The 26,793-nt window shown below is 39.8% G+C and overlaps 1 protein-coding gene across 2 annotated transcripts; it reads right to left on the minus strand.

Annotated features, from left to right (window-relative positions):
* Nucleotides 1-362: 362 nt before the first annotated feature.
* rcor3 (REST corepressor 3) lies at nt 363-25,892 on the minus strand. 2 transcript variants are annotated; one of them, XM_085458220.1, is made up of 13 exons: nt 25,844-25,892; nt 24,627-24,695; nt 24,034-24,090; nt 22,475-22,552; nt 22,297-22,349; nt 15,162-15,323; nt 14,858-14,982; nt 14,251-14,329; nt 9,748-9,963; nt 7,441-7,518; nt 7,171-7,228; nt 5,670-5,914; nt 363-5,438 (listed from the first exon to the last, which is right to left on the minus strand). In XM_085458220.1, exons 3-13 carry the CDS (start codon nt 24,080-24,082, stop codon nt 5,058-5,060), a joined length of 1,524 nt encoding a protein of 507 aa, XP_085314346.1. In that variant the 5' UTR covers nt 24,083-24,090; nt 24,627-24,695; nt 25,844-25,892; the 3' UTR covers nt 363-5,057. The 2 variants fall into 2 exon arrangements, with proteins under 2 accessions (XP_085314346.1, XP_085314345.1); XM_085458219.1 differs by lacking the exons at nt 24,627-24,695; nt 25,844-25,892 and adding an exon at nt 24,193-24,606.
* Between the last annotated feature and the right edge of the window lie 901 nt (nt 25,893-26,793).

The raw sequence follows: 26,793 nt of genomic DNA on the forward strand, positions 1-26,793 counted from the left end.
TATAATTTACTTTAATATTTTATTGGTTATTTTTAAGTACCTGCTCATAGCGACATCCGGAACCTGTTGTTACCCAGTACTAGTAGAGATCTTGCAGACTCTGAAGGAAATCAGGTCGGCGGAACCCCGACTTAAAACACACCTTTAAGTCAAGAAGTTTAAGATAAGGCCCTCTCTGACTTTTTAATTAGTTTTGAATTGTCTTTTTATTTCTTGCGTTTATTACTTTTGCTTTAATCTGTTGTCTCTGTAAATGTCTTTGCAACATGGACTTTGAAAAGTGCTAAATAAATAAAGCGTTATTATTTTACTAGTCTTATTATTATTAATACTAACAAGAAGAAGAAGATGAATAAAACCAGTCATGGTACAAATATATTTTTTTAATGACATTGGCAAATGGCCTCAGAAGGACATGTCAGGAGCTTCATGTTAACATCAATATTTTTTACCATACTGAAACTCAAAGGACTCTATGATTCTGGTTACATTGAATGCTGTGATTCCAAAAAGCATTAAGAGCACTTGCACAATGAGTTGTTTTTTTTTTAAACACCAAGTCCAAAGTGGTAGCACCAGGAAGAAAGGGAATAAATAGCAGACACTCAAATGGCTTACTTTTACTTACCCAATAAAATCTAAACATAATGGGGAAAAAAACAACAACAATAGAACAATTAAAGGAAAACTTTTACTTTGACTGATGGAGATGTTTCTACAAATGTAAAAGATGTTGATGTGAAAATTTTGTTTAGTGTTTTCAAAAAGCATTAAATTAACTACATGACCAAGTGTAAGTGTACAGCAGGATTTATCAGTATTATTGAACAAGTTACTAACAGTCCACTGGATGCACACTAGGTTACAAATTATTCAAGAATATACTGAACTTTACACATTGTTGTCTTGTGCAGAATAACAAGGCCTGTCAGAAAGATTATGTACCACTGATATCATGAGTACATCGTTATGCTAAATGACATGTCAGAAACTATACTCAACCATTTCCTATGTGCAAACTCAAAGTGGTACTGTTGTGCTGAGCAACATATTTCATCGTGGATATTTTCCCACCTGCTACCCCTAAACTGGATAAATCCTCTGCTGAAAAATTGTTCTTAATTAATAGTTCTCTGTTTTCTCCCATTTATTTGCTAAAAGCTGCAGTAACTCTGCTAAAAGTACAGATTTGTAAGTGGTATTTGCCGGTGACATTGAGGAAAAGAACGTAAGTCACCAGAGTTTAACACAAAACTATTAGTTTATAGCCCTGCTGGAACCCCCAGAGGCCACAGTTTTATTAGAGCTACAATAGGAACAGCGTCTTGTTGCCCCCCACCCCATCCAAAAAACGAAAACAAACAAATAAGTTAATTAATTAATTAATTAATTGATTAAAAAAAATGTCCTGAGGTATAATGAGTGGGAAATGACATACAGTAATCAGAAATCTGAAAATAACCTAACAGTGAAACTTGAACTTCAAAGGGAACACAAGGACTGTTTTAGTACTGGTACAAAGACTGTAAACACTGGTGGATATATTTGTATATGGCAACGTAGACAGTGTTCCAATGTAAGAGGCCCACCCTAGAACTCACAAGAGCCAAAGGATTCAGAGAAGTTGAAGGATGCTTGTTTCTTAAGCCAATCCTAAGCAGATGTTTTTCTGAGTATGAGTTCTGCTGGAGGAAGCTGCACCAAGAAATACCGTTGCCATAGGATGATGGGCTTAGTCTGACATAGATACAAGTACATGGGCAGTACCTGTCAAAGAAAAACGCACAGCCCACAGTTTTACCAAAAGAGTAATGCAGTGTAATAAGAGGATGATTATTTATTTAATCTGTTAATGGTTTTACTAATAATGCCGGACTAGTGTACTTACACTAACTTAAGCATTTATTTATTTGCAGGCCAACAGTCAGTTCTACTTTGGACTTTTGCAGTACACAACAATTTAAAATAAAGTCATTTACTCAAGATGCTGGCCTAATTTACTAATAGGCTAAGACAATTGGGGTGGCTGTAGCTGAGGCGGTAGAGCTGGTCACCTACTAATTGGAATGTTGGTGGTTCCGGTCTCGTATGTCAAATATCCTTGGGCGAGATACTAAACCCAAGTTGCTCTCCAGTGCATCCATCGATGTGTGAATGTTAGATAGAAGAACTTACATAGAAAGAGAATAGAAAAAAAAAGTGCTTGGGTGAATCAAGGAAGTTGTGTAAAGCGCTCAGAGTAGAAAAGCACTCGATAAGAACCACTCAATTTACCATTTATGAAGGGCCAGCTATTATCTCAAGGAGCAACTAAGCTTGAGCCACTATAAAGTCAAAATCCCTGCAAAACAAATGAAAAATATAGCCCAATAACACACTAAATTAAGATAGATGGTAGCTACAAGGTAAACCAATTAAATATTGTCAATGTGAACATCTTAGCATGCTGTCATTGCAGAGCTCCTGAGAGTGACCACTTCTTTCACAATTGTTTGCAGAAGCAGTCTGCATGCCTAGGTATTTGCTTTTATACACCCGTGGAACCCCTTAACTCAATGCGTTGGATGGGTGACGGAATAATTTTGGAAATGTGTTGTGTAGCTCAAAGCTTCGCCCAAATACAGCCTCACTGAGCTGCTAACATGACTCTTAATTGTCTTATATCAACAAGTCGATTTCTATAGATGACTAACTTCTGCCATGCTGAATTTTTGCTGCTAATTTAAGTTGTGTCCAAGGAAAATAAAGGGCTGACAACAAAAGGATAGAGGGTTGAATCCTTTGGCATACCACATTTTCTATTAGGGAAATAGGTGATGATGACAAAGCTCTCATTTAATAATCAACACACTTTGTTACATGCATTTGACTTTCAAGCCAAAGACTCCAAAAGTGTTTGTTTGTTTCAAAACAAAAACTTTAAAACCTACCCTTCAACCAGTATGTGTAGTAGACATGAAACTACATGTACTGGTTGAAAGACAAATATGAACCCAGCACACAATATTAAAGACTAAAAACTTAAGTTCATATTTTGTACAAATGTGTTGCCTGTCCATACATATAAAAAAGAAATTACACCTCCTTTCAGTTCTATGGTTTTATGTATTGGGAAATAATCCTGTCATTAGGAGATCTAAAAGGTTGGTCTAAAAATGTGATAAATAGATAAGTAGATGAACAACAACACATGACAAACGCCTCATATACTAACACCTCATACCAGCTATGAAGCCCATTCCTATACACAGGGGTGCACATCAGTGGTCCGCAGGTGCATATGCGCTGTCAAAATAAAAAACGTGCACCAGATAAGAAGTTGTCCGAGTGGGATTTTCACGGCATATTCTGCACCACATCTCTGTGCGTTCATCATTTGTGTGAAGCCAGCTCACCTCCTGCAACCACTTTTCCGAGAATACGCGCTTCTTTTACGGTTCGGACTCCTTCTGACATTTCTTTGGAGGTGGAGGAACACCAAAGTAATTGCTTAAAGGAGCTTCTTCGACTTCTTTAAGAGTTCTAAACAATTGTCTGTTCTCCTCCAGAAAATCTTATGTACGCAAACGTGCGTTGCAACTTCTTATCTGGTGCGTGTTTTTTATTTTGACAGCGCATACGCACCTGCGGACCACTTATGTGCACCCCTGCCTATACAACGCCACTCAGAAGTTTGGACACACTTTCACATTTTATGGTTTTTCTTTATTTTACTACTTTCTACATTTTAGATACATACTGAAGACATCAAATATATGAAGCAAAATCTATGGAATTATGCACCAAAGAAAAAAATGAGAATAACTCCTAATATGTCTTATATTTTAGCTTCCACCCTTTACTTTGTTGACAGCACTGCAAACCTTTGGCCTTTTCTCAATGAGCTTCAAGATGTATTCACCTGAAATGGTTTCACTTCACAGGTGGGCCTTGTCAGGATTCATTTGTGGAATTTCTTGCCTTCTTAATGGAGTTGGGACCATCAGTTGTGTTGTGCAGAAGTCAGGTTGGTACATAGCTGATAGTCCTATTTGACAACTGGTAGAATTCACATTATGGCAAAGAACCAAGCAGCTAAGTAAAGAGACATGACAGTCTATCATGACTTTAAGAACTGATGGAGAAGCATGGAGGTTGAGGTGTGATTGTTTGCGGGTGCTTTGTTGGTGACACTGTTAGGGATTTTTGCAAAATTGCAGGCACACTGAACCAGCATGGCTCCACACCATCCTACAGCAACATGCCATCCCTTCCAAACACATCTTCAGGATGTGTGAGGGCTATTTGACCAAGAAGGAGAGTGGTGGAGCGTTGGCCTCCACAGTCACCTCACCTAAACCCAGTCGACATGGCTTGGGATAAGATGGACCGCTGAGTAAAGGCAAAAGGGCCACCAAGTGTTCAGTATCTCTGCAAGCTCCTTCAGAGTGTTGGAAAACCATTTCAGGTGACAACCTCATGAAACTAATCGAGAGAATGCTAAGAGTGCCAAGGGTGGCTATTTTGAAGAATCTAAATTCTAAAACATGTTTTGAGTTATTTCACACTTTGTTGCTTACTACATATATATTCTATATGTGTTCCTTCAAAGTTTTGATGCCTTCATTGAGAACCTACAATGTAAGTAGTCATGAAAATAAAGAAAAAACAATTAAATGAGAAGGTGTGTCCAAACCTTTGAAGGTAGTGTATGTCATGTGTAACTGTAAAATGTTGTTGTTCATCTAATGTTTTATTGAAATCATTTTAGAGCCACATGAAGGTCTAGATGATTTTTTTTATTATATCGTGACTGGGGTTGTTATTAAATTTAAGTATCATGACAGCCCTTCTCCCAATACTTAAAACCTAAGAATTGAAGGAGATTGTACTTTCTTTTTCACCTGACTGTCTATCACTATGTCATAAAAGAACTGGTTATTAGCAGTAGCAATGAAAGTCACTGTTAACATTTTGAGGGATATGCAGATATTCCCACAGGACCTGAATGCAGCAGTCTTTCAGACAGCTTTAGGTTAAGACTTAGACATTTCTTAAACAAAAATAGTGTGTATTTGTTAGTGGATAGAGGAAGATGAGGTTGTGTCCGACTGGTGGACAGTCAGGCTGGAGCACTGCTGGGCAGAGCTTAGACCTGACCCTGCAGGGTTTCCACTGAGGGTCAAGGGACCAGAAGGTCGGGGGTTAAGGCGGGGTGGCATTGGGGAGGGACGGATGAGAGGCGGGGGCTGCTGCAGCGTGGATCGGGGCTGCAAGAAGCGGGCTTGCTGTTGGAGTGGTGGAGGCTGACGGTGCAGAGAAGGTGTGGCAGGGAGAGAGGGGCGCAGAAGGGGAGGGGGTTGGTGAAGGGAAGAGGAGGAGGTACTAGATATCATTGGAGTCTGAGCTGAAGATGATGAAGAGGCAGCAGGGGATGCACCTAATGAAGTGACTTGACCCTGCATAGAACAAAAATGAGTTACTTACACAAGTCAAGCAGATAATCCTGCTCTGGAAGTTAGTTCCAAGATAATTTACATAACATTAGAGAATGAAAAACCACTAACTTCTAGGAATGGTTAAATTCAAGATAACTGGACTTCAAACTGGATAACTGTGTCTTCAAACATCTACTAACACCACCCAGTATGATTTCAATAATAATCAAGACTAAATTCACGAAGCCTCACCTCATCATCCTCTTCATCTGTGCTCTTTCCTGATGGAGTGTTTGAGCTGTTCTTTCCCTCCTCTCCCAAAGTGGCACTGTCTCCATTGGGAGCTTTGGTTCCCTGCTCCGCTTCCCACTCCTGCAGGACCTCTTCCAGGTTGAATCGCCGCCTGTAGTTCACAAAAAAGTTCTTCACCTGCCCTACCGTTTTATTACCGATTACGTCTGCGATGGCTTGGAAGTCTTTTCCATACTTCCTGACACCTGTACAACAACACAGATGGATTTTTAAAGTTACACAAATATATGCAATGAAAAAATCATAAATGGATGAGAGCACCATTTAGCAGTCATTACAGTTTAGAGGTATGTTTTTGTACATAAAGTAAAAATGTAGTCACTTTTAGCTCTGGTGTTCACCTCTGGCTCCTTTTTTAAATGCTCCTCTATTTTCACCAGTTAGGCTCTAACTGTGATAATCTGTTATCATCATCATCATCATCATCATCATCATCATCATCATCATCATCGTTTATTTGTATAGCACTTTAAGAACACACCAGGCAGACCAAAGTGCTGAACAACACAGATCAAAACAACTACCAAATTAAAAATACCATAAAATCATTACATACAATAAAATAAATAAGAAGGTGTCAGTTTCCTACAGAGTTAAAAGCCAGGGAATAAAAATAGGTTTTCAATCTGGACTTAAAGACCTGCACTGATGACGCTTGTCTAATTTGGAGGGGAAGGTGCACCCCAACAGAGCACTTCATTGTTTCACAGCAGGCTTACTGGTGGTTCCTAGGATATTTAAAAAGTAGAATGGGAGACAGAGCGGTCAGCTTTCAGCCAATCTTCTGTGGAACCAGCACCTAGTTTGTATTCAGGAGACAGACACCCTTGCTACTTTACAATTAGGCTTCAAATTTTTCTTTTTGACAAAACTCCCTCCCCTCAACCTCAACCTGCCATGGCAGATGGCTACCCCTCCCTGAGCCCGGTTCTGCTGGAGGTGTGTTCCTTGTTAAAAGAGAGTTTTTCCTTTCCACTGCCGCCAAGTGCTCGCTTAACACGAGGTTGTCTGATTAATGGGGTTGTCTCATTGTTTACCCTAAAAGTAATGTAAGGTTAACCCTACAATATAAACCATCTTGAGTTGACTATTGTTGTAATTTGGTATAAAATATATATATAAAAAAAAAAAAAAAAAAAAAATATATATATATATATATATATATATATATATATATATATATATATTATATATATATATAAAATATATACCGTAAATAAGAGTGAATTTAAAATGTAATCTACTTTTTGGTGCTGAAAAGTTGTTCACAGTGGATTTTTAAAGTTTATTCTTTGAAAACAACTGGCTGCTGTGGTCAAAAATGGCTGTAAGAGTGAGAACCAGCCCATATAAAAGCCAAGAAGTTCTTTTTCATGTATGCCATTTGGTGGATTTTACTTTTAAAACCTGTAAGCAGCTGCTTTTTCTACATGGAGGTTACCTTGAACAGCCAGGAGTTGCTCATCTGTTGTCCAGCGGGCATTCACCTTCTGGTTACACTACAATATTGAATAGTAAAGTTAAAACACACGACAAACTAAAAGATATAAAAACATTTCTACTTTCCACAACAGGGATCCTCATTTACATATATACTTTATCAGAACATAACTTTATCATAGCAGAAAACTCATTACCATAAATGGCTTCAACTGACGAGTTTCATGCAATTTAATCATCATAATATCAGTCATCTTCAGTGTATTTGTACCTCAGGTAGTCTGAAGTCTTCGATCCCAGACTCCAACATGTGTTTCAGTCCACTGTTCATCTGTTTGGCATTCTGGACCTGAAGAATAGACGAGAAAGTCAAAGGTGAGAATTAACAAAACTCCCAGAAAACCCTTTAAAACCTGAAGCTGTTTTCAGATGTCTCACTGGGATTGGCCATTTCCCAGTCGTTTGGATTGGACATTTTTTACCATCTCAGATTCATGGTGCAAAAAATCTGTGATGTCCAATTTCACCCATATCAGAACAGCTGTGGTAACTGTTCAATAAATTTCCACAGAGATGCGGGACCTTTGTCCTGCCTCCTACACATCATACTGAAGAAACACCATCACCTATATCAGACCTGGGCATTGTCTGCTCCTTGTCCAGGCTGTATGAAGTCAGTAGGAAAGTAGGATTCAAATGTAAATAAGTATTTAGCATTTATTTGTCCCATTTCAGCTGCCAAATACTCTTTGATAAACTCTGTCTTTGAAAAAAGTCTATAATAAAGAGAATGCAAAAAACAGAAGAACGTTGAGGAAATATTTATCAAACTTTATTGCTGTCATTCTGAAGGTCACTAGGTTTTTTTTTAGTTGACATACTTCAGTGTGTCCAAACAAATGCAGCTTCTCTACGAATATATTGTAACAGACATTTACGAGGGATGTATGCTAACCTCGATAGAAAAAAAAACAAAATTTGATGCAGAATGTAGAGTTGTATGGTCTAAGAGTATTTAGTAACTGAAGTAAGAGGTAAAGCTGTGTTCTTTGTTTGTGGAGAGCAGTTTGCTGTGTTTGAGAATTATCATTTGAATCACCATTATACAGAGAAATACAAGAACTTGACTGATACAGCGTGGGAATGGATGTGAAGATTTGCTAGCAAAACTGCAAAAGCAACAGGGACTTTTTACCAAGCTTTAGACATTAAGGGATGTAGCAGACATGGTGAGCTTTGCCATAAAGTTTTTGTTTTTTTTGCCATAAAGTTGAATAAAACAGTTAGTAAACAGTTCTCTCATGGTGAGTTTATCAAAAAGTATTTCCTGGACATTGCTGTGCCAATATGACCTGAAAAAAGACGCATTTGAAGACGTTGCAGGAAATCAGGAGCATCAGTTCAAAAACAAACTGGACAATTTTGGCCTTTTCTTCTTGGCAACGGACAAGTGTTGTGATGTTGATGACAAAATGCAGTTATTCATCTTTGTGTGTGGGATAACAAAAGAGTTCGAGATTATGGACGAGCTGGCAGAACGCATTCAATGAAAGAAATCATTCAAAAGGACTAATTTGTTCATGGAGCTAAATGCTTGGATAGGTTTGGGCTGAAATGGGACAAATTTGCAGGTGTTATAACTGACGGGTGGACAAATTGGAAGAATTATTAAAAGTCGGATTATATAGACTTTTTAGGCCAGTGTGACAGAAATGACCACAAAACTGAAATGAATATTTTCTGCAAATAAAGTAATAAAAACAAATAAATAGCCATGGAAATTGTATTTCGGTTGTTTGCTGTCAGAAATGTGTAGAGTTTTTATTTTAATATTTGGAAAGAGGAAACAGGAAGTGCAGAGAACTTTGAGAAAGCATGACTGCACTTTTACAACGTTTTTTTCCTCACTCTTTACAAGTGTAGTAGTTTCATATCTTGTAGTCTATAACCTAATGATACAATTGTATTACTTCTACAGGATGCTTATTTTGTACTCTGCTTTGTTAGTGCTTAACTACACTTACCTGTGGGTTATGTAACAGTCTATTAAGTCTGACAATCTCTTTATATGTCTTTCTAGTTTCACTCCAGTTCACTGATGTCAGTACATTGTGATTGCTGTGTATCATCATTTTTACATGCTGTAGTGCCATTTTTTTAAGCATTTCAAGTTTCCGTACATCAATACAACCGTGAAGACCTCTCTAAATATTTACAGGAAGGGTGATAAATAGCACTTGGATCAAATTTAAGCCCTCCCATTTCAAAATGTAAACTAACACACACATGTATGCGGTACATCCAGCAAAAGTTATTTTGACTATAACCTCAACAGTGTTCTCTTATGTATTTTAAAAACAAAGAATAATGCTGCTAAGCATTCTGTTACTTACCAAGGGGCTACAACTGGAAACCCATTTTATGATTGTCTGTTAGTAGTTCAACATATTCCCACGGTTGCACAGACAAATATTAATGGGTTATTTTGACACAAAGAAAACTTGCGACCAGTGTCTGATGTGAGGAGACAAATTTTTTTTAGGTTTAGTAGTTCAGTAGTCAAGTGGATGAGGGCTACCTGTCTCTTGAGAGACACCAGCTCCATATCCAGCTGACGCAGAAGGGTGTTTGCAGCGGAGGAACTGCAGGAGACGGCCACAACATCCTCCTGGGTCAGGTACATGCCTTTGGGGGGACGACAGCGGGAGCGTTGGTGATGCCGGTGCTGCAGGGTCTGATGCTCCCTACGACCCAAAGCTACCTTAGATCCTGGCACTGGGGGCTCTGCCTGGTTCTGAAGGTAAGAGAATGATTTTAAACATTGATAAAAGTCTAGTTATATGAGGCCTTAAAAATAGCATTGACAACTAACTAAAATGCTGAAGCAGTGAATAAAAATGCGAAATATACGGCATCACTCAATAATCTGTCAGCCTACCTTTAGCAGCAGTAATTTGAAATATAATGAATATATCTTTCATTTGGTTATGGAGGAGTTTTCACCCACTCTTCTTTACAAAATTGCTTCAGTACATTGAGGTTTTCTTTTTATCTTCTCTTCCTATTTATATTTTTCTTGTCTGTATATGCCTATTTAAAAATAGTTTACATAGGTAAAGTTAATGGGAGCAAACTTTCTTGCTTGTGTGCACAAACTTGGCCAAATAAAGTTGATTCTAATTCTGAAAGCTCAGGAGCCGAAACTTCTGCTTTTATAGAAGTGCTCACACTTGCTGATGATCAGTTAATCAACTGAATGTGAATTTGTTAGGTACCTCGCTGCAGCTTACGCTTTTAATTTCTATGTAAGCAATAAGGCTGCACTTAACCTTACCCAGTTCGTTCCTTCATTTTGGCTTAATTGTTTTTAAATAAATAATAACATGGCATAATATGTCATGTTTTGTTGCTCATCCAAGGTTGTATTTACCTGTTTTTTTTTTTCATTATAGCCTGCTACACACAACCTTAGAATTAAACCATTACATTTTCATCAATTTGGTTTTTTACAAAAACGTTTCATTATTTATTAAATATGTTCCTTTCAGGAGGTACATCAGTAATGGCCTTAATTTGTCTGTCTGTACATCTGTTGGCAAGCATGGACATTTATTGCTTTTTACTGTTTCTTTAAGGGAAAAATATCAAAGTCCTCAACTTTAAAAATACACTTTGAGACTACTCTCAACTGTCCGAGTCATTATAGAAGTGTCTTAACTCTGCATTTTTCCTACTGCATTCAAGGTTATAAAACAATTACAAAAAGAAGCTATGACATATTTGACTTCCATCACTAATTTCAAGCATAACTGAATACAAAATGACATTAATTTTTAAATTACATAATGACATAATAACACCATCATTTTACTGGAAAACAAAAAGCCCAGAATAAAACTAACAACATTACAACAGTCAAAACTTCAAGGAGGCCTAAAAGCACTAAATTTCTGCCAGTACTTCTTAGCCAACCAACTACAATACCTCATCAAATGGATACATTCAACCCATCACTTTCATTCATGGATGGACATCGAACAATCTGATTGTAAAATGGTCAATGGCCTGTAATTGTATAGCGCTTTACAGGGCAGCTGTGGCTCCATTGTAGCCACAGCTGCCCTGGGGTGCACTGACAGAGGTGAGGCTGCCGGACACTGGCGCCACCAGGCCCTTTGAGCACCACCAGTGGGCAATGGGTGAAGTGTCTTGCCCAAGGACACAACGACCGAGACTGTTGGAGCCGGGGCTCGAACCGGCAACTTTCCAATTACAAGACGAACTGCCAACTCTTGAGCCACGATCGCCCTGACACATTAAGTTTTATTAAAGACATATCAATCAAAGATTTACCATTTATAAGCAATATAATCAGACATCACAAGTGCAATAGCTTGGTGGAAGATTAATAAAATAAAAAACACTATATTCTCACCTACAACTCAAACACCCATATGGGATAACCCTGACTTCACTGCAAATAAATTACATTTGTGATAATTTCTTACAACCATCACTACTAGACAGCAACAACAAAACTGCAAAGTCATTAAAAACACAAAACTAAATAAACTAATATCCAGCATACCACTGGTGGTATGTGAGCTCCCTCTGGTGGTATGCGGGAAGTCTGCCGCAAAATTTTTAAGATGAAATAATATACCATGTTCTGATTTAATTTTTCAGAAATCCCTCAAATATACAGCTCTGCTATCACTTCCGACATAAATGAAGACAGAAAACTAAAAAAGCAGTGACGTTTGTAGGGTTACTGAAGTTGGGCTAGCTGGTATGTAATGATGTGCTACATGGTGGCTAGCTACACAGCTATGGTTAGCTTAATACAAACACATTAACACAGTGAAGCTGGAGAACGAACACTAACTTTTTTCCATTCGATAAAAGTTAACGCGAGGGTTCCCGATGGTTAGGGACAAATGCAATCGCATGTCGTGATAGTGTAAACGGACCAAACTTCAGTTAGGAGAACAACTGCGATAATCCATCCACATTACGAGGTTAGTTATTATTGTACTGCTGCATGGGCTGGGGTGTAGTTACATCGAAAGGTTTTAAAAACTGAGGTTTAAAATGAACAGTGGTAATAAAAACCGAGAAGGCCAACAGTGATCGCTGCCTTTTTTTAAGGGTTTTTTCTGATTAAATAAAACAAGATACAAAGCATTAAAACATATTAAAAACTTTTAAAAATTTTCGTGGTTAAGGGGTTTGTGTGTCCCAGGAATACCAGGGGCTATGTTGTCTGGGGGCTTTTGTCCCCTGGTAGGGTCTCCCATGGCAAATTGGTCCTGGGTGAGGGACCAGACAAAGAGCGATTCAGAAGACCTCTATGAAAAGACCATCGAGGGAACAGTTCACCCTCCCCGGGATAGGGTTACTCGGGCCCCGCCCTGGAGCCAGGCCCGGGGAGGGTGCTCGAGGGCGAGCGTCTGGTGGCCGGGCACAGCCCGAAAAAGGGACATGGGCCCATCTTCCTGCAGGCCCACCACCCACAGGAGGCACCATAGGGGTCGGATGCAATGTGAGTCGGGTGGCGGCCAGGAGGTGCAGAAATGGGCTTCCTCCGAAGGGTGCCTGGCCTCTCCCTAAGAGATAGGGTGAGGAGTTCAGCCATTCGGGAGGGGCTCAGAGTAGAGCTGCTGCTCCTCCACATCGAAAGGAGCCAGTTCAGGTGGTTCGGGCATCTGACAAGGATTCCCCCTGGGCACCTCCTGGGCGAGGTTTTCCGGGCATGTCCCACCGGGAGGAGGGGGTAGACCCAGGACACGCTGGAGAGATTATAGCTCTCGGCTGGCCTGGGAACGCCTTGGTGTTCACCCGGACAAGCTGGAGGAGGTGGCTGGGGAGAGGGAGGTCTGGGCTTTTCTGCTTGGGCTGCTGCCCCCGCAACCCAGCCCCGGATAAGTGGAAGAAAATGGAAGGATGGATAACAGATATATGGTTGACATTTAACTCTAACCTGTGAACTTGGTCATTTGTTATTTTACAAATGACAATAGAGTCCGCAATAATATTTTTATCATGTCTAACAACACCAACATACAAGTAATACAACACACCTCACACAGCAAAAGATACATGTCATGGGACTGACTGAATCAGAGTTTGCATAAACTGCACAATCAACACCACTAATGACCACCTTCACACATTCTGGCTCTGTCCACCAATACAAAACTTCTGGAAAGAAACAACTACCAAATTATCCCACATCCTTGACCACAACATCCCACAATGCCCCGTTCTCTGTTTGGTGATCTAGAAGAAGTATAAACTCCAAACAGATCAGAACACCCCCTCTTGTGGCCCTGATTCTCACCAAGAAAACAATCGAAATCAGAATTGGAATCAGAATACACAATGAAATTATCTATAACAATACTGCTCAACTGGAAAAACAGGAAAAAGATCACCACTGCCACCGCAGAAATCAACAGACCAGGGGAAGAGAAGGGAAACGGAGGGACAAAAAACAATAAGAATACAAAACCCGCTCTGAAGTTAGTATTTCCTATTTTTTTTTATTTATGTTCCTTGTTTTCGTGTAATCATTTGTCTTACACCAGTACAGGATAAAATATATATGTATGTCTTCAGATGAACTAAAAACACATAACTGCCAAGAAGGGAAAAAAAATGTAACCTAACATATGTGTGAATGTGTGAATGTTGGCGTGAATGGTTTTCTGTCTCTATGTGTTAGCCCTGTGGCAGACTTGCCACCTGTCCAGGTTGTCTGCTGGAACTGCTTGCATACTCTTGCAGCATGAGGCCGGGCACTGTCGTGCACCAGAAGGACCCCCACGACCCTACGCCTGACAGTGGGTCCAAAGATGCCCAAATGATATACTGGTACCCTTGCCTGGCTTGTAGAAGTCTGCGTATCCCTCCATGGATATACTTCTCCAGACCATCACTGATCCATTACCAACTCAGTCATGCCCAACTCTTGGTATTTCAGATACTCTGATTCAACAGTGTTCCTTTATTTTTGTGAGCAGTATATGGTAAAGTTCAAAGGTTTTAACAAAAAAAATGGAATAAGGTGTGTTCAAATTACCTCTTTCTTAGTTTCCTTGCTGGGGTCATAGTCACTGTCGTGGGCTTCAATGGGATTGGCATCCTGTATCTCCTCATCACTGCAGCAACAATAAGCCAAAATCCAATCACTGGATGTCGTCACACAACAGCAACCTCACACCGACGCAGTAGAATCCAAAACTAACTCTTTGTGAGCTTACGTTTTTAGGTAACTGAAATGATGATGGAGGTCAGTCAATAAAAACAGACACATTAAGTAACAATTTTAATGATTTTTCATATTTAAAAAAATCTCAAGGGCATGAGTCTGCAATGGTTTCTGCATAAAAATTCCCAAAATGTCCCAGGAAAGTTTCAATTTCCAGACAGGGACAGGTAGGTCTGACTGTGAGACGGGCTTTTTGCTTAACAGGTGAGACGGGCATTTTGCTTAACAAATGCTCTCTTGTCGCCCTAGATTTTTTAACTGAGGTATGTCCACAAACCGTGGATAAATGGGTGTCAGAGTGCTTTGCGCTTTGACGAGACAAAATGCCTTCTTTTCAGCAAAAAAAGAGAAAACTTTTTTTTTCAAAACAAAGGACTATAGTCAGATTCAAGGAGTAGTGTTGATCTATGTGCTGTACCTCTCATCCTGGTTGCTCCTATTGGCCAATTTACGAGCCTGTCTGTCCATCAGACTTGTTCTGGAACGCGTCTTTTTCCATGAATAGTAGTACTTCACCAGACTGGAGATGGATTTGTCCGGTAACTGAAGCAATAAATAAATAAATAAAATAAAATAAACAAAACACGTGATATTTTCATAGAAACAGTACCTCAAAACTGTTTGTACAGTACCCTCCCCCAAATCTTTATGGTTTATTGTTAATATCAGAAACATTACATTACTGGATCAGAAACACTGATGTTGCTGTGTTAAGTGGTTACCATCTGCTGGATGCGGTGAAAGCTCTTTCCGTGGAAACTAAAGGCCTGTTCAAACAACACTTTGTCCTCCACTGTCCACTCATCTGGGAACGGGGTGAAATTTGGCAAGTCGGCCAGAGATTTCTCAATATTGTGTTTGTGCCAGAAGAGCATGCCAAGAGCCTGAAGACACACACACAAAGGGTTACCAAAACACAGATACCACAGGCTTAAAGCACCAACCGCCTAGGCTAAAAGATGAAGCCATTTGGCCAAATCCCATGTTAATTAGCAGGTGCTCATTTTACTCACTTTAACTCTGTAGCTACCCACTCTTTGTTACTGTTCTCTACATGAGTTTGAAATAATGACCTAATGGTAGTCATACACCAGCTGTCATTCTTCAACTGTGTAAAAAAATCCTTATTTTACAGATAAACAAGGAAATGGTTTGGCATAATCAACCTACAGTAAAGCCAAGTTCATAACAACAGTTCTGCTGTTTACTTAACTAATAGGATATTTTCAAGACATAAAAACTATTTCAGTAGCCTATTTACACTCAAATAGTACTTGCTAATGATGGGAAAAGATTCTGGGCTGTCTGCTCTCACTTGTAGAATCATCTTGCCAAATGAAACATGCCCAAGTGCCAAACTATTAACAACCACTTGTTAATAGTTTGTCAAAATGCAAAGGAGTAAAAATGACCAATCATGTAACTATGTTAAAGTAAAACATCATCATCTTATATTTCATGACTTTTTTAGAAGGAATTTAAATATTATATGGTGAATTTGGGGACGTGTGGGATTGAAAATAATTGCCAACAATGTCATTTTGACCCCATAGAAATTCATGTAAAACAGCAAACGAGACTTGGGTGTGGAAAACTATCGAGCGTCGATCAGCCAAAGCAGGCTGATCTGTGTCTCAGGCCTGAGGAGCAGAGTTCTGGAGTTGAAGAGCTACAGACGTGTGATGAAGCAGTGTGGATCATGGATGAGAGGCTGCAGACTTGGTGACGTGGAGGCATTTGTGGACAGTCTTGTTGTTGAGTGTTAAAATAAGTTCTTTAAAAATCAAAAAATTATTTAATATAAAGGCAACATGAGCAGAGAGTACAAACATGTTAAGGGATTGACTGTGTTAGTTCAGGGAGTTATTTGTAAAGAAAACAATTTTCAGTAGCATTCAAAAACTAATGTGTACACTTATGTCTGCATTGTGTGTGGCCAGAAAGAGAGTGCCAATTTGTTTATTTGGTAGCTCAATGAAAGGCTTCAGTGAGTTAACCACGGAGTCAGAAGTACCTGACTCCGTGGTATAATTCTCAAACACGTACCCTAAAGCAGATGACTCGTAAGCTGGAGAGGAAATGGCGTGTCACAAATTTAGAGGATCATCATTTAGCCTGGAGAAATAGTTTGCTGCTTTATAAGAAAGCCCTCCGCGAAGCCAGAACATCTTACTATTCGTCACTGATTGAAGAAAATAAGAACAACCCCAGGTTTCTCTTCAGCTCTGTAGCCAGGCTGACAAAAAGTCAGAGCTCTTTTGAGCCAACAATCCCTTTAACGTTAACTAGTAATGACTTCATGAACTTCTTCACAAATAAAATTCTTATCATTAGAGAAAGAATTACCAATAATCATCCCACAGATGTAATATTATCTACAGCTACTCTTAGTACCATTGATGTTAAGTTACTCTTTTTCTCCAATTGATCTTTCTGAGTTAACTTCAATAATTACTTCCTCCAAACCATCAACGTGTCTTTTAGACCCCATTCCTACAAAACTGCTCAAAGAAGTCCTGCCATTAATTAATTCTTCAATCTTAAATATGATCAACCTATCTCTAATAATCAGCTATGTACCACAGGCCTTCAAGCTAGCTGTAGTTAAACTTTTACTCAAAAAGCCATCTCTAGACCCAGCAGTCTTAGCTAATTATAGGCCAATCTCCAACCTTCCTTTCATATCAAAAATCCTTGAAAGAGTAGTTGTCAAACAGCTAACAGATCATCTGCAGAGGAATGGTTTATTTGAAGAGTTTCAGTCAGGTTTCAGAGCTCATCACAGCACAGAAACAGCTTTAGTGAAGGTTACAAATTATCTTCTTATGGCCTCTGACAGTGGACTCATCTCTGTGCTTGTCCTGCTGTTCGATACTGCTGTTCGATACTGTTGACCATAATATCCTATTAGAGCGATTAGAGCATGCTGTAGGTATTACAGGTACTGTGCTGCAGTGGTTTGTATCATATCTATCTAATAGACTCCAATTTGTGCATGTAAATGGAGAGTCCTCTTCACACACTGAGGTTAATTATGGAGTTCCACAGGGTTCAGTGCTAGGACCAATTCTGTTTACATCATACATGCTTCCCTTAGGCAATATCATTAGAAGACATACTATACATTTACACTGCTATGCAGATGACACCCAGCTCTATCTATCTATGAAGCCAACACACACCAATTAGTTAAACTGCAGGAATGTCTTAAAGACATAAAGACCTGGATGGCCGCTAACTTTCTGCTTCTTAATTCAGATCGAACTGAGGTTATTGTACTCGGCCCTGAAAATCTTAGAAATATGGTATCTAACCAGATTCTTACTCTGGATGGCATTACCTTGGCCTCCAGTAACGCTGTGAGGAACCTTGGAGTCATTTTTGACCAGGACATGTCCTTCAACGCACATATTAAACAAATATGTAAGACTGCTTTCTTCCATTTGCGCAACATCTCTAAAATTAGAAATATCCTGTCTCAGAGTGACGCTGAAAAAGTAGTTCATGCATTTATTACTTCCAGGCTGGCCTACTGTAATTCATTATTATCAGGATGCCCAAAAAACTCGCTGAAAAGCCTTCAGCTAATCCAAAATGCTGCAGCAAGAGTCCTGACAGGGACTAGAAAGAGAGAGCAGATTTCTCCTGTTTTGGCTTCCCTTCATTGGCTTCCTGTTAAATCCAGAATTTAATTCAAAATCCTGCTCCTCACATACAAGGTCTTAAATAATCAGGCCCCATCTTATCTTAATGACCTTGTAGTACCATATCACCCTATTAGAGCACTTCGCTCTCGCTCTGCAGGCCTACTTGTTGTTCCTAGAGTATTTAAAAGTAGAATGGGAGGGAGAGCCTTCAGTTTTCAGGCCCCTCTTCTGTGGAACCAGCTTCCAGTTTGGATTCAGGAGACAGACACTATCTCTACTTTTAAGATTAGGCTTAAAACTTTCCTTTTTGCTAAAGCATATAGTTAGGGCTGGACCAGGTGACCCTGAATCCTCCCTTAGTTATGCTGCAATAGACATAGGCTGTCGGGGGATTCCCATGATGCATTGAGTTTTTCCTTTCCAGTCACCTTTCTCACTCACTATGTGTTAATAGACCTCTCTACATTGAAACATATCTGTTTTTAACTTCTGTCTCTCTTCCCCAGCATGTCTTTTATCCTGTCTTCCTTCTCTCACCCCAACCAGTCGCAGCAGATGGCCCCGCCCCTCCCTGAGCCTGGTTCTGCCAGAGGTTTCTTCCTGTTAAAAGGGAGTTTTTCCTTCCCACTGTCGCCAAAGTGCTTGCTCATAGGGGGTCATATGATTGTTGGGTTTTTCTCTGTATCTATGAAGCGCTTTGAGGCGACTTTTGTTGTGATTTGGCGCTATATAAGTTAAGAGTGAGAAAGCAAGCAAGGACGCCAACATCTCCATCTGACCAGTCACCTCCTGCAGCTCTCCATGTGTCGTGAGCCTACCCTGGGGCCTGTTCCCAGAAGGACATTTACAGAACACTATGCCCAGAAGGCACCCATCCTTCCCATATGCCGAAATCACCTCAACTGGCTCCTTTTGATGTGGAGGAGTAGTGGGCCTAGTCTGAGCTCCTCCCGTATGGCCATATTTCTTCCAACTATCTTTAAAGGAGGTCCTTAGGTGTTCATTTCCACAATCTCTTTCTTTTGGTGACTACCCAGAGCTCATGGCCCAACCCAGTTTCACGGCAAAGCATGTAATAGACATGCCGGTTCTTGCCTATCTAAAACGTGAAATGGACACCCATGCAGAAGTTGCATTACTGCATGCAGAAGTTGCATTACCAGCAGGGGTAAATATTTAAAGCCAAGAAGTTGGTAGCGAGCAAAAAAGCGAGTATGGGGTCCTCAATTGCCAAAATCTATTAAGCTAGGTGGCTAATATGTATTTGCATGTCTAATAATGTCTACACTTTCTCATTATTATTTTCATGTTGGATTGAAATAAAATGTCTCCCCCTGCTGTTACTGCAGTTTACTGCAACTTACTGCAAGCATGTACATTTCAATCATGAAATGGACATGTTGGACCAGTATGTCCATTACACATTTTGCTGTGATATCGGGTTGCATGGCCATAGGCCAAAGTAGGAACATTGCTTTCGCGCTCAGCTCCTTCTTCACCACAACAGTCTGGTACAGCGTTGCATCACAGATGACGCTGAACCAATCTGTCGGTCAATCTACTGTTTCACTCTCCCCAGACCCTGAGATATTTAAACTCCTCCACTTGGGGCAACAACTCATCCCTGACTAAGACACTATGTAGGTTGGGTGGGTGTAAGGGGCAGAGACCCTTGCAGATCGATCCTAAGTTGGCGAATTTTACTTTATCCAAAATTCACAACGTTCTCCTTCTACAATAATTAAATTATTTATATTATGAGTTAACTATTGTGCTGTGTGATGAACCCTTTGTGTATTAATTAATTCTAACATACACGGAGTGCAGAATTATTAGGCAAATGAGTATTTTGTCCACATCATCCTCTTCATGCATGTTGTCTTACTCCAAGCTGTATAGGCTCGAAAGCCTACTACCAATTAAGCATATTAGGTGATGTGCATCTCTGTAATGAGAAGGGGTGTGGTCTAATGACATCAACAACCTATATCAGGTGTGCATAATTATTAGGCAACGTCCTTTCCTTTGGCAAAATGGGTCAAAAGAAGGACTTGACAGGCTCAGAAAAGTCAAAAATAGTGAGATATCTTGCAGAGGGATGCAGCAGTCTCAAAATTGCAAAGCTTCTGAAGCGTGATCATCGAACAATCAAGCGTTTCATTTAAAATAGTCAACAGGGTCACAAGAAGCGTGTGGAAAAACCAAGGCGCAAAATAACTGCCCATGAACTGAGAAAAGTCAAGCGTGCAGCTGCCAAGATGCCACTTGCCACCAGTTTGGCCATATTTCAGAGCTGCAACATCACTGGAGTGCCCAAAAGCACAAGGTGTGCAATACTCAGAGACATGGCCAAGGTAAGAAAGGCTGAAAGACGACCACCACTGAACAAGACACACAAGCTGAAACGTCAAGACTGGTTTTTCTAAGGTTTTATGGACTGATGACATGAGAGTGAGTCTTGATGGGCCAGATGGATGGGCCCGTGGTTGGATTGGTAAAGGGCAGAGAGCTCCAGTCCGACTCAGACGCCAGCAAGGTGGAGGTGGAGTACTGGTTTGGGCTGGTATCATTAAAGATGAGCTTGTGGGGCCTTTTCGGGTTGAGGATGGAGTCAAGCTCAACTCCCAGTCCTACTGCCAGTTTCTGGAAGACACCTTCTTCAAGCAGTGGTACAGGAAGAAGTCTGCATCCTTCAAGAAAAACATGATTTTCATGCAGGACAATGCTCCATCACACGCGTCCAAGTACTCCACAGCGTGGCTGGCAAGAAAGGGTATAAAAGAAGAAAAACTAATGACATGGCCACCTTGTTCACCTGATCTGAACCCCATTGAGAACCTGTGGTCCATCATCAAATGTGAGATTTACAAGGAGGGAAAACAGTACACCTCTCTGAACAGTGTCTGGGAGGCTGTGGTTGCTGCTGCACGCAATGTTGATGGTGAACAGATCAAAACACTGACAGAATCCATGGATGGCAGGCTTTTGAGTGTCCTTGCAAAGAAAGGTGGCTATATTGGTCGCTGATTTGTTTTTGTTTTGTTTTTGAATGTCAGAAATGTATATTTGTGAATGTGGAGATGTTATATTGGTGTCACTGGTAAAAATAAATAATTGAAATGGGTATATATTTGTTTTTTGTTAAGTTGCCTAATAATTATGCACAGTAATAGTCACCTGCACACACAGATATCCCCCTAAAATAGCTAAAACTAAAAACAAACTAAAAACTACTTCCAAAAACATTCAGCTTTGATATTAATGAGTTTTTTGGGTTCATTGAGAACATGGTTGTTGTTCAATAATAAAATTATTCCTCAAAAATACAACTTGCCTAATAATTCTGCACTCCCTGTACTGAAATAATCTAAACCATTTGTACAACTCACAAAGCCCCTAAAACTTAATCTTAACTTCATATTTTGTAAAACCTTACCTATGATTAGAAAAAACAAATGTAAATTTTCAACTTGTGAAAAGAATTACATCTCTTCCATCACTGCTGTTGTTGTGGGACAGGGTGAAAATAACCCCTCATATTGGTTCTAGCAGTAAAGCCAGCATGTCATTACACTTGAGAGCTGTACAAAGTTAAAACTGGTAATTTATTTTCTTTTGTGACTGTCACAAAAATGTAAAGATGGCGTGTTAGTTACTTTCCATGTGAGTTTCACAAGGTGAGCAAAGGTTGCTTCAAGAAGGCAGCCCAAAACTGAAAAATGTCACAGTGTGTGCAGTTTTAAAGGCCGCTACTGCTGGCACTCTACAGCTGTTAGGTTGGGACCAAGGAAAGTATTGCTTCACTTCAGTGTCTCTTATGTTGGGTTTAGTAAATACCGGAGTCATTCTGTATACAGCCTCAATCTTTTACATTGAGAACAGTGGGGGATTTTCTATCCAATTTTCTGATCCAGTTTTTTTTAACATGAGTGAAAAAATATGGGGCTGAGATGGAAAAGTTGTCATATCATTAATAATAATGTGTGACATAGGAAAAAATGTCATATCTCTAGCATGTCTACCACATTCTTTTTCATTGTTTTATAGTTTTTTGAAAACAGCAACTGAAGACTTTTCACAACCAGCTGTTACTGCAGCTTGTCAATTGGGGAATGAACAAGATAATACGTTTCCCCTATACAGACTGTGACCACATTTAGTTAAACTTTGCGGCACATTTAAAAGAAAAGTCAGCTGCTGTATAGCTCACCTGTTCCACGTTGTATCCATGTTTTTCTTTGGCAATAGCAATGTATTCATCAACTGTGGAGGGAGACACACACAGACTGTTAGATGGATCTGATCTTTTGTGTCAAAAAGAAGAAAGAAAAAAAGAAATCACAGAAGGTGGACTAAATATTTTCAGTCAAACACAATATTAACATTACGTTTGGAGTCAATGATGGTGTGATAAGGAGACCAAACCAGCATCCCTCCGCTGTCTTTATCTGTGTACTTGGTGGCACCTGTACAAACATTATAGAAAAATGATAAAAATAACAGATTTTATTCAGCTGCTGCTAATTTAACACTTATAAGTTATTTTATCAGTGATATACACCAGATACAGTTTGTACATATGTTATTACAGCATATCATCAGGGAAGAACTATTCCTATTACTCCTTCTGTTTGAGCCACTTCAGTAGCAAGCAATATTTATTTATATAGCACTTGCCATAAAAAGGAGTCATCAAGTGCTGTCATGAAAATAATGAAAAACAGCAGAAAGTTTTATAGCAGGTAAAACAATAAACAAAAATGTAAAAGAAATTAAAAGACACCAAAAAATATAAAGTAAAAAAGATACTAGACTCGATGAGAAAACATATACTGCACTAAAGCAGAACTAACACAACACACTCTACTGAAATTCCAGACTATATATCTCTGGCTGACTTCCACAGACTCAGCAAACCTCAGTGAACAGGGAGAGTATTCCAATAGTTGGACATGATAGTCTCAGTATGGTTCTCCTCAGTACGGTTGTCCAAGGAGGAAAAAGAAAACATCAATACTAAAATTAATTTAAAATTAAGCTGTATTTCAGCTGAATGAAGCAAATACGGCACTTATTGTTCCAAATAATTATCGTAACACAACATGGCTTCAAAGAGAAAGGCCTCTACCCCACTAACAGCTATGTAGTTGATGTTCATTATTGCAGGCTTAATGGGTCATGGATGCAATATTGAGCTGTGTCAGACCACATGGAAAATCGTTCGGGTCGCTGGCTGTACAGAGCAGGGGGGGAACCATAGCTGAACTTACCAGAGAGTCCAGACTGTGGGGAAGTACAATGAGCAAATAAAGAGTGAAATCTGGAGCAGAGCAGTTGAAGGGGTTTCAGGCCGGTTCAATCTTTCACAGTAAGCACTCCGTTTTTTTTCTTAGCATAGCAAATACCATACCTTATCCAAAATACCTTGCCGTAATGCTCTTCTAATACAATAATTAAATTATTTAGCTGTAGGACATTGTTTAGCAGGTTTTAAAATCTATTTTACCTTCACAATATGTAATTAAATTATCTAAATGCTAAATAAATGACGAAATGAGGTGTGAGTCGAGAATTGCACAGCACTCTTTTAATAAAACGATCATGGTTAATTATATGACTCAAAACGAACTGTAATCATGATCAAACTCCAGTCGTACTTTTCCACCTGACATTTTATGTTGTTAATAAATTGGAAGAAACACGACAGTCATAGCTGTCAGTGAAGTTTGTGTCACTTCGGTTCATGTTTGCCTCCGCGGCCTTTTAAAACAAGCTGATACCACAGCAAGCCGACTGAAAATCGGACTCTTAACTATTACTGCAGTCAGTTTTAATCCACTAGCAAACTAACGTATTGGCAGTGAGCGTAGTACAGTACAGTCTGATACTGTACACATACCGAGGCTACCACGGCTCACCACTCAGGTAGAAAACAATAAAAACTCACCGGGCTCAAAATCGGGGATTGTGGCCTGGTAGTCTGCTCCAACACGCATTCCTACATCTGGAAAACACAAACAACAACCACGAAAACAGTTTAATTTAACTAGTCATATTCAAAACACGGACATCGGGAGCGGTAAGAAGCTGTTCGAGGCTATATCACCGTGTTCGTCGTCGCTGCCACTTTCGTCAGAAAAATGTCCGTTAGAGGCTGTGGATGGACTTTTGGTGCCATTTGAGCGACCCTTCCCTAAATAATCCGAGCCCTTTTCCATCATGCCCGGCATCTCTGCGCTCTGATTCACCGATTTTAGCTTCTATGTCGGGATATAAAATGTCAGCAGGAGCTGGACGTTTTTCTTTTGCTGCTGTTTATTCCGTCGCCGCAGCTCTATCCGTGTCGCTGTAACCCTACTCGTGACTCTCACCGTGCTTGCACGGTTAATTCCGGCTGCGATATGCTATGTGTAACAACCGAGCAATCTCTTCTTAGTTTTTAGCAAATCTTTAATCCAAATTGTTCCTCCGAGGGATATTTTAGTTGCGTAGACCTGTAGCTGGGGGCCTAACCATGGCGGCGGAAGTCTTTTTACGCACCTTTGGGTGCGGTAGTGCGACTCCTGCTGCTGCGGTACCGTTGAAATGAGATTCCTCCGCCGAGACAAACTGAAGAAGAAAAAAAACAGTCAAGAGGTTTAGTGCCAACAAAATGCAGATTCAGCATTAGGATAACGCAACGGTGAATGCAGAATATCCGGAAACTGTAAATATTACCAATAAATCACATTGTAAATGTCATAATTTCAAATAAATTCATGTCAGGTTATTCTTATATCGTATGTCAGGTTATTACAGACTGTATACTGTATGTCCTACCACTGACAACACTTAATGATTACCTGTTATCCTGTTATTCTTGTTTAAAATTTGCTTATTAATTACCCTTCTGCGTGGACTCTCTGCGACCAGTAGAGAAAGATCCCGCACAACAATGAAGCATTTAAACTGCACTGTAAGCTAAAGGAATCCACTAACACATAATATCTGTAATAACGAAGATACTTGCAGGTATATAAGCCTTCAGACTCCCTGTGATTTATTTAATCACTTGGTTTGAAAAAAGTGTTTGGCCCCTTCAGGATTTTCTATTTTTTTATATGGTCGTCACACTTAAATGATTCAGATCATCAAACAAATTTTAATATTGGAGAGAAAAAAACACAAGTAAACACGAAATTCACTTTGTAAATGGTGCTTATTATTAAGGGGGAAAAATCCTAACCCTACATAGCCCTGGGTGAAAACTAACACAGGGCCATGTAAGTTGATGACAAAGTACCTGTTCTTCATCGGCTGGGAGCAAAGCAGTTTTCACCTGAACGCTGCACTATAAGTGTTAGTGATTGTCTCTGTCCTTTAAGGCTGCTTCTCTATTGTTTCTCTGAAGATTGCTAATTCGTCATCTCTTCTGTGCAGAAGCCTGGATGTTTCCCTGGCCAAGTGTTTTTGTGAGTGAGAGAGAGCCAAGGAGGAGATTCTGTGTCTGCATGGATTTAAAAGTGTAAATTTGATTCACCCACAGAGTTACTTTTCCCAATTTATAAATATAGTCTGTGATTAATTACTTGATTGAAGATGCTGTAAATAACTTCTATGAGGACTGTAAATGACTGGTCGTGCATCAACATACAGGATTACGTTAAGTATGTGATTGGGTACATTAGCACTTTTGTTAACAACAATGCCAACACCATTAACATGGTCATTCCCCACAAACACACCCATAAACTGTCTACACTTGGCCTGTACCTCACCTGGACTCTTTGACTGGGAAGCCTCAGTCTGTCAGTGTTGGTAATAAACCTTCAGCCGGTATTACTATAAACATGGGCACTCCACAAAGAGGCATTTTCAGTCCCATCCGCTACACTCCGTTCACCAACAACTGTGTTACCTATCACAAAGATAACATCCTCTTAAAGTTTGTGGACAACACCATCCTGATAGGACACAGTACATACAAAGCAACCTACAGAAGGGAGGTCTGATGTCTATGTGCGAGAACAACAACCTCACTCTCAACACAGCCAAGACAAAAGAGATCATAGTGGAAGAAGAGGAGATTCCACCTGCCACCGGTCATCTGGGAGCTGGAAGTGGAGAGGGTAAGCTGCTTGGGTATCTACATCAGTGAGGACGTGTAATACCAAGTAGTCTGGTATGTTGCCTAAAATCCTCAGCAGTGTCTACAGCTGCATTGTGGACAATATCTTGACCAGTACAGTAATGCCAGTGCTATGCACCACAAATGCCTGCAAAGTAGTAAGGACTGCCAAACAATTTTCAAGTTTTCACAATTGATTATTAAGTATTTATTGGCATCAGACAAACTGGAAAGGATGCCACTGCCTATTGAACAGAATTTTTGTAATATGGAACAATAAAGGCATTAATGTGATTGGTTAAAAAAGTTGGGCCAAGGCAAGGGTTTAAACTTGGCCCTCCCTTTATGGTCTTTGTCCATCCCTTGGTCATGTTTCATCTTCTGCACTGGGCTTGTCCTGCAAGATAAGAGCAGACAACTCCTCCCACTTCACCATGGCAACAGCTCTGTCAGCCCTGGGGAGGAAGGGTGAGAGGGATGAAAGAGAGAGAGAAAGAGAGAGCGCTCTTCTCTAAAACTTTTGAATATAACTTTTGAACAAGATGGAAAAAAAGTCACAAAATACTTGCACTATAAGAAAAATTCTAAAAACAAGCAGCA

The sequence above is a fragment of the Copadichromis virginalis genome, linkage group LG6 (genome assembly GCF_057382275.1).
Source record: "Copadichromis virginalis isolate Kocher_CV1m ecotype Utaka linkage group LG6, C_Virginalis_male_GT1.1, whole genome shotgun sequence".
NCBI classification, from domain to species: domain Eukaryota; kingdom Metazoa; phylum Chordata; class Actinopteri; order Cichliformes; family Cichlidae; genus Copadichromis; species Copadichromis virginalis.